This window comes from Chenopodium quinoa, unplaced genomic scaffold (assembly GCF_001683475.1).
Source record: "Chenopodium quinoa cultivar QQ74 unplaced genomic scaffold, ASM168347v1, whole genome shotgun sequence".
In the NCBI taxonomy this organism is placed as follows: domain Eukaryota; kingdom Viridiplantae; phylum Streptophyta; class Magnoliopsida; order Caryophyllales; family Amaranthaceae; genus Chenopodium; species Chenopodium quinoa.
Window position 1 is genome coordinate 1,191,749 of NW_018742904.1, and position 14,021 is coordinate 1,205,769.

The 14,021-nt window shown below is 34.6% G+C and overlaps 1 protein-coding gene across 2 annotated transcripts; it reads left to right on the forward strand.

Annotated features, from left to right (window-relative positions):
- Window positions 1–1,014: 1,014 nt before the first annotated feature.
- On the forward strand, window positions 1,015–7,968 carry LOC110727330 (uncharacterized protein At4g37920, chloroplastic-like). Of its 2 annotated transcripts, none has more exons than XM_021906893.1 (7): window positions 1,015–1,149; window positions 1,306–1,387; window positions 3,646–4,088; window positions 4,462–4,630; window positions 6,101–6,345; window positions 7,329–7,516; window positions 7,629–7,968. In XM_021906893.1, exons 2-7 carry the CDS (start codon window positions 1,324–1,326, stop codon window positions 7,786–7,788), a joined length of 1,269 nt encoding a protein of 422 aa, XP_021762585.1. In that variant the 5' UTR covers window positions 1,015–1,149; window positions 1,306–1,323; the 3' UTR covers window positions 7,789–7,968. The 2 variants fall into 2 exon arrangements, with proteins under 2 accessions (XP_021762585.1, XP_021762584.1); XM_021906892.1 differs by lacking the exon at window positions 1,015–1,149 and adding an exon at window positions 1,193–1,214.
- The last annotated feature ends 6,053 nt before the right edge of the window (window positions 7,969–14,021 follow it).

Below are 14,021 nucleotides of genomic sequence, written 5' to 3' on the forward strand. Positions count from 1 at the left end.
GGATTTGGGTTTTTTAATTTTTTTTTTGTTTTTTTTTTACCAATTACGTAATGACACGTGTATTTTAAACAAAAAAAAAATACCTCTTCAACCGGTTTCTGGTCAAATGGGACCAATAAAAATTAAAGACCCCCAAAGGTCGGATTATTAAATAATAATCGAAAGGTCGGATTATTAAAAAAGAATGGGCTAAAAGTCGGATTATTGCCAGGAATTTTTCCTAATTTTTTTTATTTTTTAACTTAAAAAACTGACACGTGACGGCCTGTGATTGGTTCAAAAAAAAAATAAATTTAAAAAAAGTTAGATTAATTTTTCCTATTTATTATTATTATTATTAAAAAAGAAAAAAAACAAGCCCTCCCCCTTCACGACCTTCAGCCACCCTCTTCCCTCCCTGCCCGCATCCCTTCTCTTTCTCGGTGCCCGACCCCCATCCCGCTGGCAACACCCTCCCTTAATCACCCCGCCGGCACCCCTCCCGCCAGTGATCCCTTTTGCAACCCCTTTCCCCATCCCTTTTCTGGCACAACCTCCTCTACCCTACGCACAACCCACCTACGGACCACCAATTTAAAGCACCACAACGAAAGGAAATGGGAGGTGAAAATGGGGAGGGGAATCTGATTGTTTTGGGGTCTGATTGTAGGGTCGTGGTTGGGGGGTCGAGTTATATGTTGGTTGTCAAGTTGTGGGGTTTTTGAGGTTTGTGGTGGTGGTGGGGGTGGCGCCACAGTGTTGTTGGCCTAGGTGGTGGAAGGCCATGGAAGGGAGATGAGGGAGAAAGAAGGTTTTTTTTTTTTTTAATTAAATTTTTTTAAGTTAAAAAATTGAAAAAAAGCCAAAACTAAAACGGAAAGGGTAAGGTAGGTGTACCGCTGATAACTGTGTGAAACCTTGGGTGTACCACTGATTAAAAAATCGAAAAAAAAAGCCAAAACTAACGTTTTTTTTAACGGAAAGGGTACAATAGGTGTACCGCTGATAACTGTGTGAAACCTTGAGTGTACCAGTGATAATTACCCTTTATTTTTTTTGGTCTTGTGTACGGATTAGTAGCCACAGCACATGCTGGGCTAACTACCCACGCACCCCCCTCATTCTCTATTTCTCGCCTGCTATCCTCTCTCCATTGAAGCAGCTTCTAAGGTAACATAGTTTTTGTTTTAATAAAAAATATCAATTTCAAAATCAAGGGTTTTATAAATTAAATGGTTAGTATAGTCAGTGAATTAAGGGTTTTTCTGGATTATATATACTCGGTAATTATGTAATATTTGGGTGCTAAATGCTAATGTGTTACAGGTACGCGGGATTATAAAAATGGGATTTATTTCCGTTGGTGGAGAGCGGCCGCCCCTGTTGCCCTGGCTCAAAGACGGACCTGGTTAGTTGTTTAATCTAGCTATGTACTGTTTTAGTTCTTGATGATATAAAAATCAAAACTACTGGTAGTTTGTAGCTTAAATTGCACTTCGGATTACCAATTAGGATTTGAAATGAAATTAGAAATTGTATATACCAAACTTGAATCAGTGTTCATTATGATGTTATATGGCTCTGTAAATACGAGTGTACCGCCTTCTGGATACTGCTATTTTTTCCGGATATGGTAGAATCAGATATATGACAATGTTATGCGTGTTATGCAACTCACAAGAGAACTTAGTTGCTACTTTCTCCGTTCCAACAATATTGCAACAAGGATGAAATTACGCATTCCATAGCACATTTTATATGTTGAATATCTATAATTGTATAAGTGTAAAAATTACAAAAAGTTGATATTATGAATTATATGAGACAAATCAAACAAGATATTTTGCTTAACATATGATTCATATTATATGGTCAAACAAGAGTGATGACTACTGCAAAAGTTCAATTGTTGCAACTGAGGAAGTATATTTTAACAAAATCCTGGAATTCTCCTTTCTAATTTTTTTTTTTTAAATTTGGAAAAATGGAAACAAATAATCCCACCTTTGTCCGGTCTTCTAAAAATCATCCCACCTTCAATTTATTCCAAAACAATCCCACCTTTAACCTCCATCTTCTTTTAACAATCCCTATGACCTACAACCTGTTTTATAGGTAAACCTTTTTTTTTTTTTTTGCTTTTTTCTTAAATCTTTCTCCTCTCCTCAAACACCACCTCACCACCACCCACTCGAAAACACCTCCCGACCCCCTTTTTCCTACCACCGCCCACCACTCCACCTCCAAAACTACATCTCCTCTCTTGTCCCTCATCCTCTCCATATCAATGGCAGCTCCAAGCCTCCAACAAGTCACCAACCACCCATCCCACCAATTGAAACTGTCCCCTCACCCAAAGATAATCATTGGTAAGTTTTTTTTTTTTAATGAAATCTTCATTTACACAAGTATAATTGCAGCCTTTCTGGGTTAAAACGTGATAAATTCTCACCCACATTTGACATTTGAGTCAATCTCTAAACATTATTGTTTGGCTAATTAGTGCCTTGGTTGCTTATTTATGCATTTAATCTGGGTGAGTTATATGATTTCGGTGTGGGAAGGTGGGTACTTGACTAGGCTGATATTAGGATTAGGGTGGGGGGCTGATTTTTGGGCTGTGTAGGATTGTTTATGGGTGGGTGAGGGGCGGTTTCTGATGGATGAGCTGGGCTTTCGGGTGGTTAGGGACGGTGGTACGGGCCGTACGGCGGTGATGCTGCTGCTTGTTGTCGTGGTCGGGCAATCCGGTGGGGTGATGTTGGGTGACTGATGGGAATTTGGTTGGCAATGCTATGGGTGGTCAAGAATGGTGGCTGATGAGGAGGGGATGTGGGGTTATCCGTTGGTGGCTGGGAGGCCATGGAAGGAGGTGGGGAAAGGGAATCAAGGATGGGAGGCAGATTAGTTTTTTTTTTATTTATTTATTAAGTTGACCAATAAACAATCAACACGTGGCAAGTCACCCTCTACAACAGGTTACCAACTTAACTAAACCGGTCAGAGATTGTTAAAAAAAGATGGGGGTTAAAGGTGGGATTATTTTGGAATAAATTAAAGGTGGGATTGTTTTCGAAAGACCGAGCAAAAGTGGGATTATTTATTTCCATTTTTCCTTTAAATTTAGGTGACAGAAACTTAGTGTGTAAAAATATCTTTAAATTCAGAACTGAATTGATTTTGTTGTCTGATGACTGAGTTGAACTTGATTTCGAGCTTTCATTACCGGTACTGTACTATTATTCTGGTTGCACTTCTGTCTATTGTTAGGACTTCTCCCAGGCTTTATTTAATCTCAAAAACTATCATTTATTACTCCGGCAGTGACTGGCCCATGAAGTTCTCCTGGAATAAGCTTGATTTAAGTTGATATTATCGCAGTTAAACTAGATTTTAAGTTGAGTAGTAGTGTCACTTTTCCTAGCTGCACTGTGTTTGAGCGATTGTTCATGTAACATGCAAATATTTCGTCATCGGAAAAGTGGTGTTAAGTTTTATCATTAAGCCATCCTGATTGGGACAAAGTGCCAAGAATAGGTTTCTACAACAATTTCTGTAGTTTAATGTGTTTGGCTTCTGGTTTTGGTGCAGTGAACTTGCTAGTTTAAATATTTACTTCTCCCATATGAATCAAATAATAAACCTTTATGCATTATAATATTCCAGGCTATTACATCCGTAACCTGAATAGGTTGCAGTATCCCTCTTTCTTGGCAAAGGTTAATATAGTTCAGTATCCCTCAATCTTGGCAAGGGTTAAAAATGCATCTCTGACGGCCAATAATTGGAAAGAAGAGCAAGCTATAGTTTCATTCCCTGATAGTAAAGCTTTTCAAGAAGAGGCAACAGAAGACGGTGGAAATACAAAAGAGGAAGGTGACCTTGACAACATGGATAATCTTAAAATGATCCGTGTTTGTGACAAGTTGATTGAAGTTTTTTTGTTGGATAAACCATCTCCAACTGATTGGAGAAGGTTGTTAATTTTTAGCAAAGAATGGAGTTCTATCCGACCCCACTTTTTTATGCGTTGTGAGGAAAGGGCAGAGAGTGAAGACAACCCTGAAATGAAACACAAGCTACTTCGGCTTGGAAGGAAGCTGAGAGAGGTAGGTAAAAACATGTAACGACAATTTAGTACAATAAGTAAATTTCTTGAGTGGGTGGCTCCTAATAAAAATTGACGTGTAAATTGTCATCAATTACGGTTAAATGCCTAAATATGCTACTTTTTAGTTTTCAGTTATTGGCTTGTATCTCCTGTTTTCTTTAAAAGATTCTTTTCTGGTGCTTTCTCTTGTCTTTTTGATCATTCATGTAAAGCAACATACTTCATGTGGCTATGTATCAATCTTGCATAAGTTTTGTTAACAGTGCAAACGTGCTTTGTTCTTTTTTCTTTTCTTTTCTTTTTTTCTCTCTTTTTTTTTTTTTTTTTTTTTCTTGATTATACTGTAAAATGCTCTGAAACTTTGTGTGCAGATTGATGAAGATGTCCAGAGAGCTAATGAACTTCTTGAGGTAGTGAGAGGATCCTCAGAAAATATTAGTGAAGTAGTTGCAAGGCGTCGTAAAGACTTCACTAAGGAGTTTTTTGAGCATCTTCACACTGTTGCTGAATCTTATTATGACAATCCTGAGGAGCAAAATGGTTAGCCACTAATTTTATGTTCCATATAAATAATCATCACCTTCCTAATCACAGTTCGTTTTCTGCTACACCATTTGATTAAGTGATGTCTTATATTTTTTTTCAAAAATAAAAACAAAAGTGATATCTTGTTTGAAAGTACAAGCTTTAGTGCTATAATGTATGGGAAAATCAACGATATTGATCCGAATTACTATTGGCTTTTTCAGAATAATCCTAATTATTGTTTTACTAATAATAATTTCAACTGATAATCTACCTTTCCCAAATTAATCCCCCTATTGTAACCTTTAAAACTGGTCTATTTCTTTTTTCTTTTTTTTTTTTTTTTAATTTATATTATTAAAATGCATCTCTTTCTTCCAACCCCCCCCCCCCCCCCCGCCACAAGTACCACAACCACAATCATCATCGCCAGGCGCCATCACATGACCCACTCCTTAAACACTTTCTAGTCCCTGTCCCTTTCTCCTCACTCCGGCACAGCTGCATTTACCACCAGCCCATGGCATAATCCCCACACTTTTCTACCATAACCACTGAAAATTGTGTGTGATAATTATGTCAATGGAGCTCCAGTTAAAGACAAAAAAATTATTGACTCCCACCAAACTTTTATTCCAAATTTGGGTACTAGGACCTCACTGAGCTCAAGAGTCAAGACATATCAGACATGGAAAGATTAGTGGCCCTGTAATTGGTGAAGAAGACGTGATGGTGGTGGCATAATGACACAAACCTTAAAATCAAAAGCAATAAACATAGACTTTTGTGGTTAATTTTTAGATTTTATGTCCAAAGTTTAACATCATGAGCCATTAATCTACACAAGGGTAATTTCACTCTGTCATCTGCCTTGGGGGGTGGGAGTGTAGTAGTGGATGACTGCCATGGTGCATTAGTGCCTTTGCTGCTCTCTTCCTTCCCGTTCTTTGTCATCAAAACATTACTTTCTCCTTACCATGACATTATTAAAATTTGAAAGCTGGGTGTGGGAAAATTGAAAAATTACTGGTAACTAGATTTGTTGATTGTAGAAGTGACAAGGAAGAGAATGTTTAGACATTAAAACTAAGGCAAGTAGACAACACAACAATAAGAAGGTACCACAGTTTATTTATAGCATCCATGAAGTAGCCTTGGCTGGTTTATTAGTGACCTGTCTTTCCATCAATCACAAGGTCTTAGATCTCCATGAAACTCCTGTCTGATCTTTGAACTTCACTAGGATTTTTCTTGCACCGATTTGCAACCATATCAATGTTCTTACAAGCCTTGGATTTCAAATTGGTTAGCGTTGTATGTACATTGTACAATCTTGCCCACGCTGTCATTGTTGCATGTAAGATTCACTCATATGCATTTAAGCCTCTTGCCCCCATGAAGATTTTTCCTCATCTCCTTTTCTCTGTATCACACTTTCACCTGCCATCTTGTTCCATTAGTAATGATACTTCTTTGCAAAAATAGCTGTGGTGGAGCTTGGGAATAGGTGCCTATCTGCGGTACAAGCTTATGATACAGCTTCTGAAAGCTTAGAGGCTATCAATTCTGCTGAAGTGAAGTTCCAGGACATTATCAACTCTCCCACTTTAGATGCTGCTTGCAGAAAAATAGACACCTTGGCTGCGAAGAATGAACTTGATTCTGCCCTGGTTTTGATGATAACAAAAGCTTGGTCTAGTGCCAAAGAATCAAACATGATGAAAGATGAGGTAAGGTATTACTAGTTTTAGAGGAAGCTTAGAATTTGGTTTGGAGAGTCGTTCAATCTGAAAATGGCCTTTTCTTTTTTCTGAGCTCAGAGCTTAAATTAATCTACAATTGAGAATCACTATGTTATGATGTTTATAATTTCTCTGCTATAACAAGGCTTGGAGCTCCATCAGTTTTTTACTCAATGCGCATGATGAATTGTCTAATTTCTAATGCTAGAATGTCAAAAAGTGCGCCAGTACATAGATACCCATTTGTAAGTGAAGTGTTTTTGTCAATGCTACAAGGTTGTGGAAGCCCTTGTGGCCTTGTCTGATACTCCGTTTTCTTTTATAGTTTATTCAAGAGTAAGGGATGTGAGAGGAGAGAAGTAATAAAAAGGTAGGAGTGGGGACCATGAGACGAGAGATATATCTAGTAAAAAAAATATAGAAGATTTCCATTGATAGAAGTGGCACACTTGATACAAATTTGGAAGTGGTGCCCTTGAAAAAAGGATGGTTTTATAAAATTCTCAATGCTGTTTGCTTTTGTTTTACGATGTGCAATGGTCAATGCATTAAGGACACACCCTTTCACTGGGGCAGGGAGAAGACCTTAGTCTAAACCACTTGGGGAAGGGAGCTGAAGACGCATATAGTACCCTTGTGGCCTTGTCTCCAACTTTGATATAAATGTACTTCATGGAAGCTAACAATATAAGCTATGTCTGAAGAGTTTATGCTTGTCTTATTACTGAATTAAATCAGAGTTGAAAGTTCCAGGTTTAGAGAAATAGACCATAGCACATGCTGATCACACTAGTTGACATTTTTAAGTCAGTGTGTTGGCACTGCTTCTTTTGTTATGGATTGATTATGCGTATGATATTGTTTGGTAGATGAAAACCATACTATTTGCTAAAAAATGAATATAAATCTTTCTTTCCACAGGATGTATTCCTTCATGCACTCGATAATTTTTTTCTGTTTTCCTTCTCTAGGTGAAGGATGTGTTATATCATTTGTACAAGACTGCAAGAGGTAATCTTCAGAGGCTAATGCCAAAGGAGATCAGGATTGTGAAATATCTTCTGACAATTGAGGATCCTGAGGAGAAACTATCTTCTCTGCAAGATGCATTTACTCCTGGAGAAGAGCTTGAAGGGACAGACGTTGATAATTTGTACACGTATGTATATCTGTGACCTATCTCATTAAAAATTCCTTTCCCTTTTCTTAAACGTTATGTTAGGGTTGCTTTCGGATAGTTACCTTCCTCACTTTATGTGTGAAATGTACAGGACACCAGAGAAACTACATACTTGGATAAAAGCTGTGGTGGATGCATATCATCTCAGCCAAGAAGGAACACTGATTAGGGAGGCAAGGGATTTGATGAATCCAAAAATTATCCAGAAGTTGGAAGAACTAAACAAAATTGTTCAGGATAGGTTTTTGTAAGTAAATTAAAATGTAGCTCAAAATACTGTCCAAGATTGGCGTCTGGTTAACAATGTGTGTCCATATCCTAGGCCGCTCTATCTCTTTCGATTAGAAATGTATTTACTCATGACTGTACTAATATATAATTTCGTCCCCCCTATTGGGGTTAATTAGTTTAGTAGCCTTTTATATTGTTTATCTCATTTTGTAAGATAAGTTAGTGCATTTGGTTCTGTTGCTATCAATCATATGTCTTGTATGGTTAATGAATTATAGTCACTAGATTTGGTAGTTTGTCCCTTGACAAGGCATCTATCTGCCAACCAATTCTTCGTATGTACTCTGTTGTCCGTACTCGGTACTCCGTACTATCCTGAAGAAGAAATGTAATCTTTGTCAAACCCATCAAGATATAGATCCATTTGTTAATAGGCTTTGGTTTTTTTTTTTTTTTTATTTTTTTTATTTTGTGTTGATAAGGTAGTTACTAACTACGAGTAGTCCGTAATAACTTACTATTAAACACTAAGTACCAACTACTACCGGATGTCACTACTAACTACGAGTACTAAACTACTAACTACTACTGCTGCTATCGCTACTCCTACTCCTACTACCAGTGGTACGGTATTGCTACTATGCTACTGTTGTTGCTATTCTTACTGCAACTACTTCTATTATTGCTGCTAGCCTGCTACTGCTATTGTTACAATGTTGCTATTGATGCTACTGTTACTACTACTGTTATCGCTACTGCTACTAGCCTACTACTACGGATAAAAACTTATTTTTACTAAATATCTATTTTTGTTGTGAAATAAGGAGAAAATATGAGAGATGGAAAGAGAACTAATCTGTATATCTTTATTCCATAGGATGGGGTATATATATATATATAATTAGGGTTTGGTTGGATAAGAATATAAACCCTAGATCTAGAATATTCCGGAATGATACTAGGATAATGGATATCCACAAATATTTCATAACACTCCTCCTTGGATGTCCATTATCGAATATTGTGCCTCGTTAAAACCTTATTAGGAAAAACCCTGTGAGATAAAAACCTAATGAAGGAAAAAGAGTACAACATTCTTCGTAATATGCTCGAAATGTTGCCTCGTTAAAAACCTTACCAGGAAAACCCAATGTGGGACAAAACCATGATTAAGGGAAAAAGAGTGCAGCGCGTAATTTCTCCCCCCCTGATGAATACATAACTTGAGGCCTTCTAATGCAATGAATCCAATATAGTTAAGTGTCTTCTCACTTGATGCAGAACAATATCATTCCTTGATTTTTGATCCTCCCAAATCTTCAAATCTTTATGCAAACAAGCAAGTCTTCATATCACCATACCTATAACAATAATACATGTGTTTGTCCACATTTCATTCGAAATCTCTGTTTAAAGTTGCCTTAACCATTAAACTTATACCTTCTTCTGAAGGCCGTGAATAATAGAAATTGATGATCATTATTTGACCAAACATTCTTTAAAAATTATATGGCAATATATGATATATTAATGTTGTTTTTCAATTTTGTATGAAATAATAATATAACACATGTAATTATATACATTGATCATGGTTCTTCTGGATCATAAGAAAACAGTCTCACGCATAAGTATCCCGTTGATATTCTTTATATTAGAAGTTTCATAAATGACACGATAATTTTCATGCAAATACAAATAGTAATTCTCGATCTTACTAATTCTCATATGCTCAAACTTCAGGTTGAGATGTCAATAGTATAGTCACATAGACCAAAAGTTTGATATAATTACAATATTCAAAATGTAAAATTTGTAGGGCTGGATATATAAATATGTCGTACATAAGTTCTTAAGGAACTATTCTTACATGATTCATGACATGCTATAAACTCGACGTCATCAATAATTTTATCACAACTATAAGCCCATTGGAATATATATATTTCTCTAATTTTCCATCAAAGTTACAAATACGTCTTACTATATTTTTGAACAAATATTCACATATACCACAATTATTGTATAAAAACAAATGCAGCAATATGAGATATAGAAAACAAAATATACAATGCGTAATGCATCTAACAACTTCCGATATATGCTATGAATAATACATTAACCTAGACTCACACATGCATATGAACATACATAGGACTCAAAATAATGCAAGACACTGTACAGTGTGGATTTAAAAATCCATATTTCATTGGATTTCTGGTCCGTGATAAACTTATGATGATTATCATTATGTCGACATCAAAATGGACATGTATTCCAGATCTCTTATTCTCAAGTCCATTATATCATGCATATGCATTATTTGTCGGTTCCATCATATACCGGTATCATCATATAATTCCTCAGGGTACAATTTTAATTTGCATGCTATTTGACAATGATATCTGAATATATTTTTCATTGGTACCATCATAATTTTTCTTACATCATAGGCCATCTATTGTAATAATTCAGATATCTATACCACTTTTGGGGTATTTATACACTATGGTATTTATATACTATTACACTATTAAAAGTGTTAACTGCACTATCTTGCCACATATCATATCTATATTTTGGAACCGATCATACAACCCACACTTCAGGTGTAGTGATTCATGTATAATTGGCAAGATTTTATCTTAATATACACATAATTTAATATGACCAAAATGTGTCTTCAATGCTATGCAACATGAGTCATAACTGAATACAAATCAAATCATAAATGTGCGACATATCTTGATAGTATATAGACAAAAGTTGGCATATAATATTTTAAACTACCATTATAGGGATCATCAAATTTTTTTATTTTTTTTCGATTTTTCCAACTTTTGTTGTTTCTTCTCCCCCTAAGTTGGTAAAATATCTCTTTTATAGGGGCGTCTAATTCTATACCAACTTAGTATATAAATTTGCATTAAAATTCATTTCATTAGGTGGATCACAATCAAAATTTATCTCTCAAAAGATTTGTATTAAACAAGATTTATCTCTTCTGGAGAACTATTTCAATGAAGAATAATTTATTCATTAACTTTACATATCATGTCTATTTATTATACATTTTCCATAATATTTTCACTTCTGGAGATCAATGTCAATGGGGAGACATGTGTTGTGCAGTTGTACGTTTTTCTTTCTTTTCCTATTTCTTATATGCTGACATTTGTACGTTTTTCTTTCCTATTTCTTATATGCTGACATATAATAGCCCCAATCAAAAGAATTGGTATACAGCCGTAAATCACTTGCTTGTAATTCTACTAGGTGGTGATCTTCTAGATCTTTGAAGACTTAAATAGTGTATTTGGTGAGATTTTGGTCACCTAATACTTGACAATAATATATAAGTTATTCTGGTGAACTTCTGGTCACCTATTGCTCTTTCGTATATATGAAAATCAAAACCTATTAACTCTTGAAATTTTCATCAACACAAATTATTATAGCTCAATCTCAATGTCATGTCTTGTCATTCAATTCCTTTCATATATCTAACATTGAGATAGTGTCAGCACATTATCAAATGAAACTTCAGGTTTCCATAACGGGTATTTATTGAACCCGGATGGCCTAATTTAATTATCACATCCAATCACATCTCTGCAATTGAACTCTAGTCAGTTTTCCAACACTAGTGATCACTTTATTAAACTTACTTTATGCATGGCCATGAGTATGATGTGATATTAGAACACCAACATGTGTTTCTTTATACAATTGGCAAGACAATCGACTAATATTTGATCTAATATTAACTCATACTCTGCTGGAGTGCTTTTGATTATAATCTTGATACATGCTTAAGGTTGTTGAACATTCTATACTCTCATGGAGTATTCTATATATATAATCATGGTAAATATTCATTTTACTAAAGATAATCTCTTATAGAGACCTATGAGAATGTATCACTTCCTTAAATTTGCTATTGTAAATAATTGCCCATTTGTTGTTTGAAGATTCATGTTTTTGGAACCTATTGGGTTTGACTACCACGCTTTAGGCGTGCTTTAGGTTCATCAATAACTAATGTTGTCCTTTTGGAACATTAATTTTAATTGGAGCATTTACAGTTAGTATATAGGCATATAGCTAATGAAATCTATTCGTATCCATCTTTGATTTGAATCTTAAATAATTTTGTGGTCACCCTTATTAAATAAATCATTGATACTAAAGCTAATATATGTACTAAACTGACCATTAATGTATCTTATTCTTCATATATATTATTATTCATGTGCAAGGATTACATAAAATAATGAAATAATTACTATCTCCCCCTAATCCTTGCATATGGGGTATGAGATAATTAATCCAATAACCTTTAAAATCCCTTGCATCTTTAAGTCATAAATTATTTTGGCAATAACATGTATTAAGCAAAGTAAAATTATTCTTATCAATTCACAATAAGCTCAAAACAAGGGACAGATTGGAAAGATTTGGCATCTGTAATGACAACAGGTGTCTGCTGTGTGGTGATGCTATTGAGAACAGGAATCACCTGTTCTTTGAGTGCAATTATAGCAAGAGGTGTGTTGCCTTGATTGCTGATTGGTTAAAGATCAGAGACACTTCTTACAGCATTGAGGAAATTTGGAAGCAGTGGTGCAGGCAGCTCAAAGAACCTATTTACAGGAAAGTTGGAATGGCTGCTTTATCAGCTATTGTGTATCATATCTGGTTTGCCAGGAACCATGTCCTTTAGCAGAAAGCTGTGTTTCTTCCTAAAATTTTGTGTAAAGTGATCTGTATAGAAACAGTAGATAGGTGTAGGCAGCTTGTTAATTGTAAATGGGATAGGAATCATTGTAAATGGCTTTTTAGCCTTAGAGCTAGTGTGCCTTAATGGGTTGTGGTTGGTGGTGAGAGGGCTTGCCCTCTGGTTGGTGGTGGTTGTGTGCCTTTTTGGCTTGTGTAGTTTGGGTGTATTGTACAACTCCTTGTAAGTTGTTTCTTTGGTAATATATTTGCTTACTTACCAAAAAAAAAAAAAAAAAATAAATAAATAAATTATTCTTATATAAAACTCTTACTTGTTCCTTTAGCCCAATTATATTAATCTTTATATCATAAATTCTTACGGCTTACATAATACATATTTCAAGTAAGTTGCTCAAAGTGTTATCTTTAAATTCTTGAACTCTTAACACTATTTCTTGCTCAAATAGATAATATATTATCATGTTTGCAATTCTAATAAACTATTCCATTATATATGATCAATAAAACATCATGCAAACGTGTTTGCTATCTTTTCAATCATACAAATTCTCATTCACACTAGTATTGTGAACGGTGCGTGGATTATGTTAACAACATAATTTAGAAACTATTAAAATTTTCTAAGCCTTATACATAGGTTCATATTGAGGGCTTTTAACCCTTCATAAATTAAGGAACTTTCGGTCCATATGTATGAGTATTTAATGTTAACTTATTCATCATTCCTATAATCCAACTTAGTGTAGGCATATAATATCATGTATAATTGAATACAATCATATATCACTCAATAATTTCAATGTTGAAATAGTGTCAGTATATGTAATAATAGTATCCACTATAAGATTACTAGAAACATGATCATGGTAAATGTTAAGAATATTGTACGTATATGAGATGGTTCAAACTTCAAAATATTAACAAAAACAAATTTTTTTTTAGAACTTCAAGTCTCAAACATGGAGAGGAGTATGCATTTATAAAATATTAGCTTGCAAGTTCTAGTGTCTTGACCAGTTCGATCATGTGTATCTAATCTAATGTCCAGTCGTTACAAACAAGAATTCATTAATTATCATTTCCCATCTAATTAACAAATTAAATGATTGTCCTCAAATTCATTTTAAAACTGATCTCTACATTACTGGTGACAAACAAGATGAATTGTGATAAGCATTATTTGAGGACGTAGAAAGCAACTATATAGTCAGTTAAATATATGACATTCTGCATATATTAGCAATCTCACTCAAGAGTAATTAAATAACAAATGATATATATCATTAAATAAAGAACTAAATTATACCATAAATTTTAGCTCTTGATTATTACGTCAAATATTTTAAACAAATATTTATCTTGTTAATAAAATTATGTCGTCAATAAAAAAAATAAAAAAAAAAAAAAAAAGTAATCTTATCCATAAAGTACAAGCAACTAGAAAAGAAGCATTTGATTATCATACTTTTCTGTGGATTATTCCTACGGGCTTGCATGTGGATCTTTTAATAGT

Coding starts and splice junctions, on each gene's coding strand:
- LOC110727330 (XM_021906892.1), top strand. Junction 4,089..4,461: donor TTGGAAGGAAGCTGAGAGAG/GTAGGTAAAAAC, acceptor CTTTGTGTGCAG/ATTGATGAAGATGTCCAGAG. Junction 6,346..7,328: donor CAAACATGATGAAAGATGAG/GTAAGGTATTAC, acceptor TTCCTTCTCTAG/GTGAAGGATGTGTTATATCA.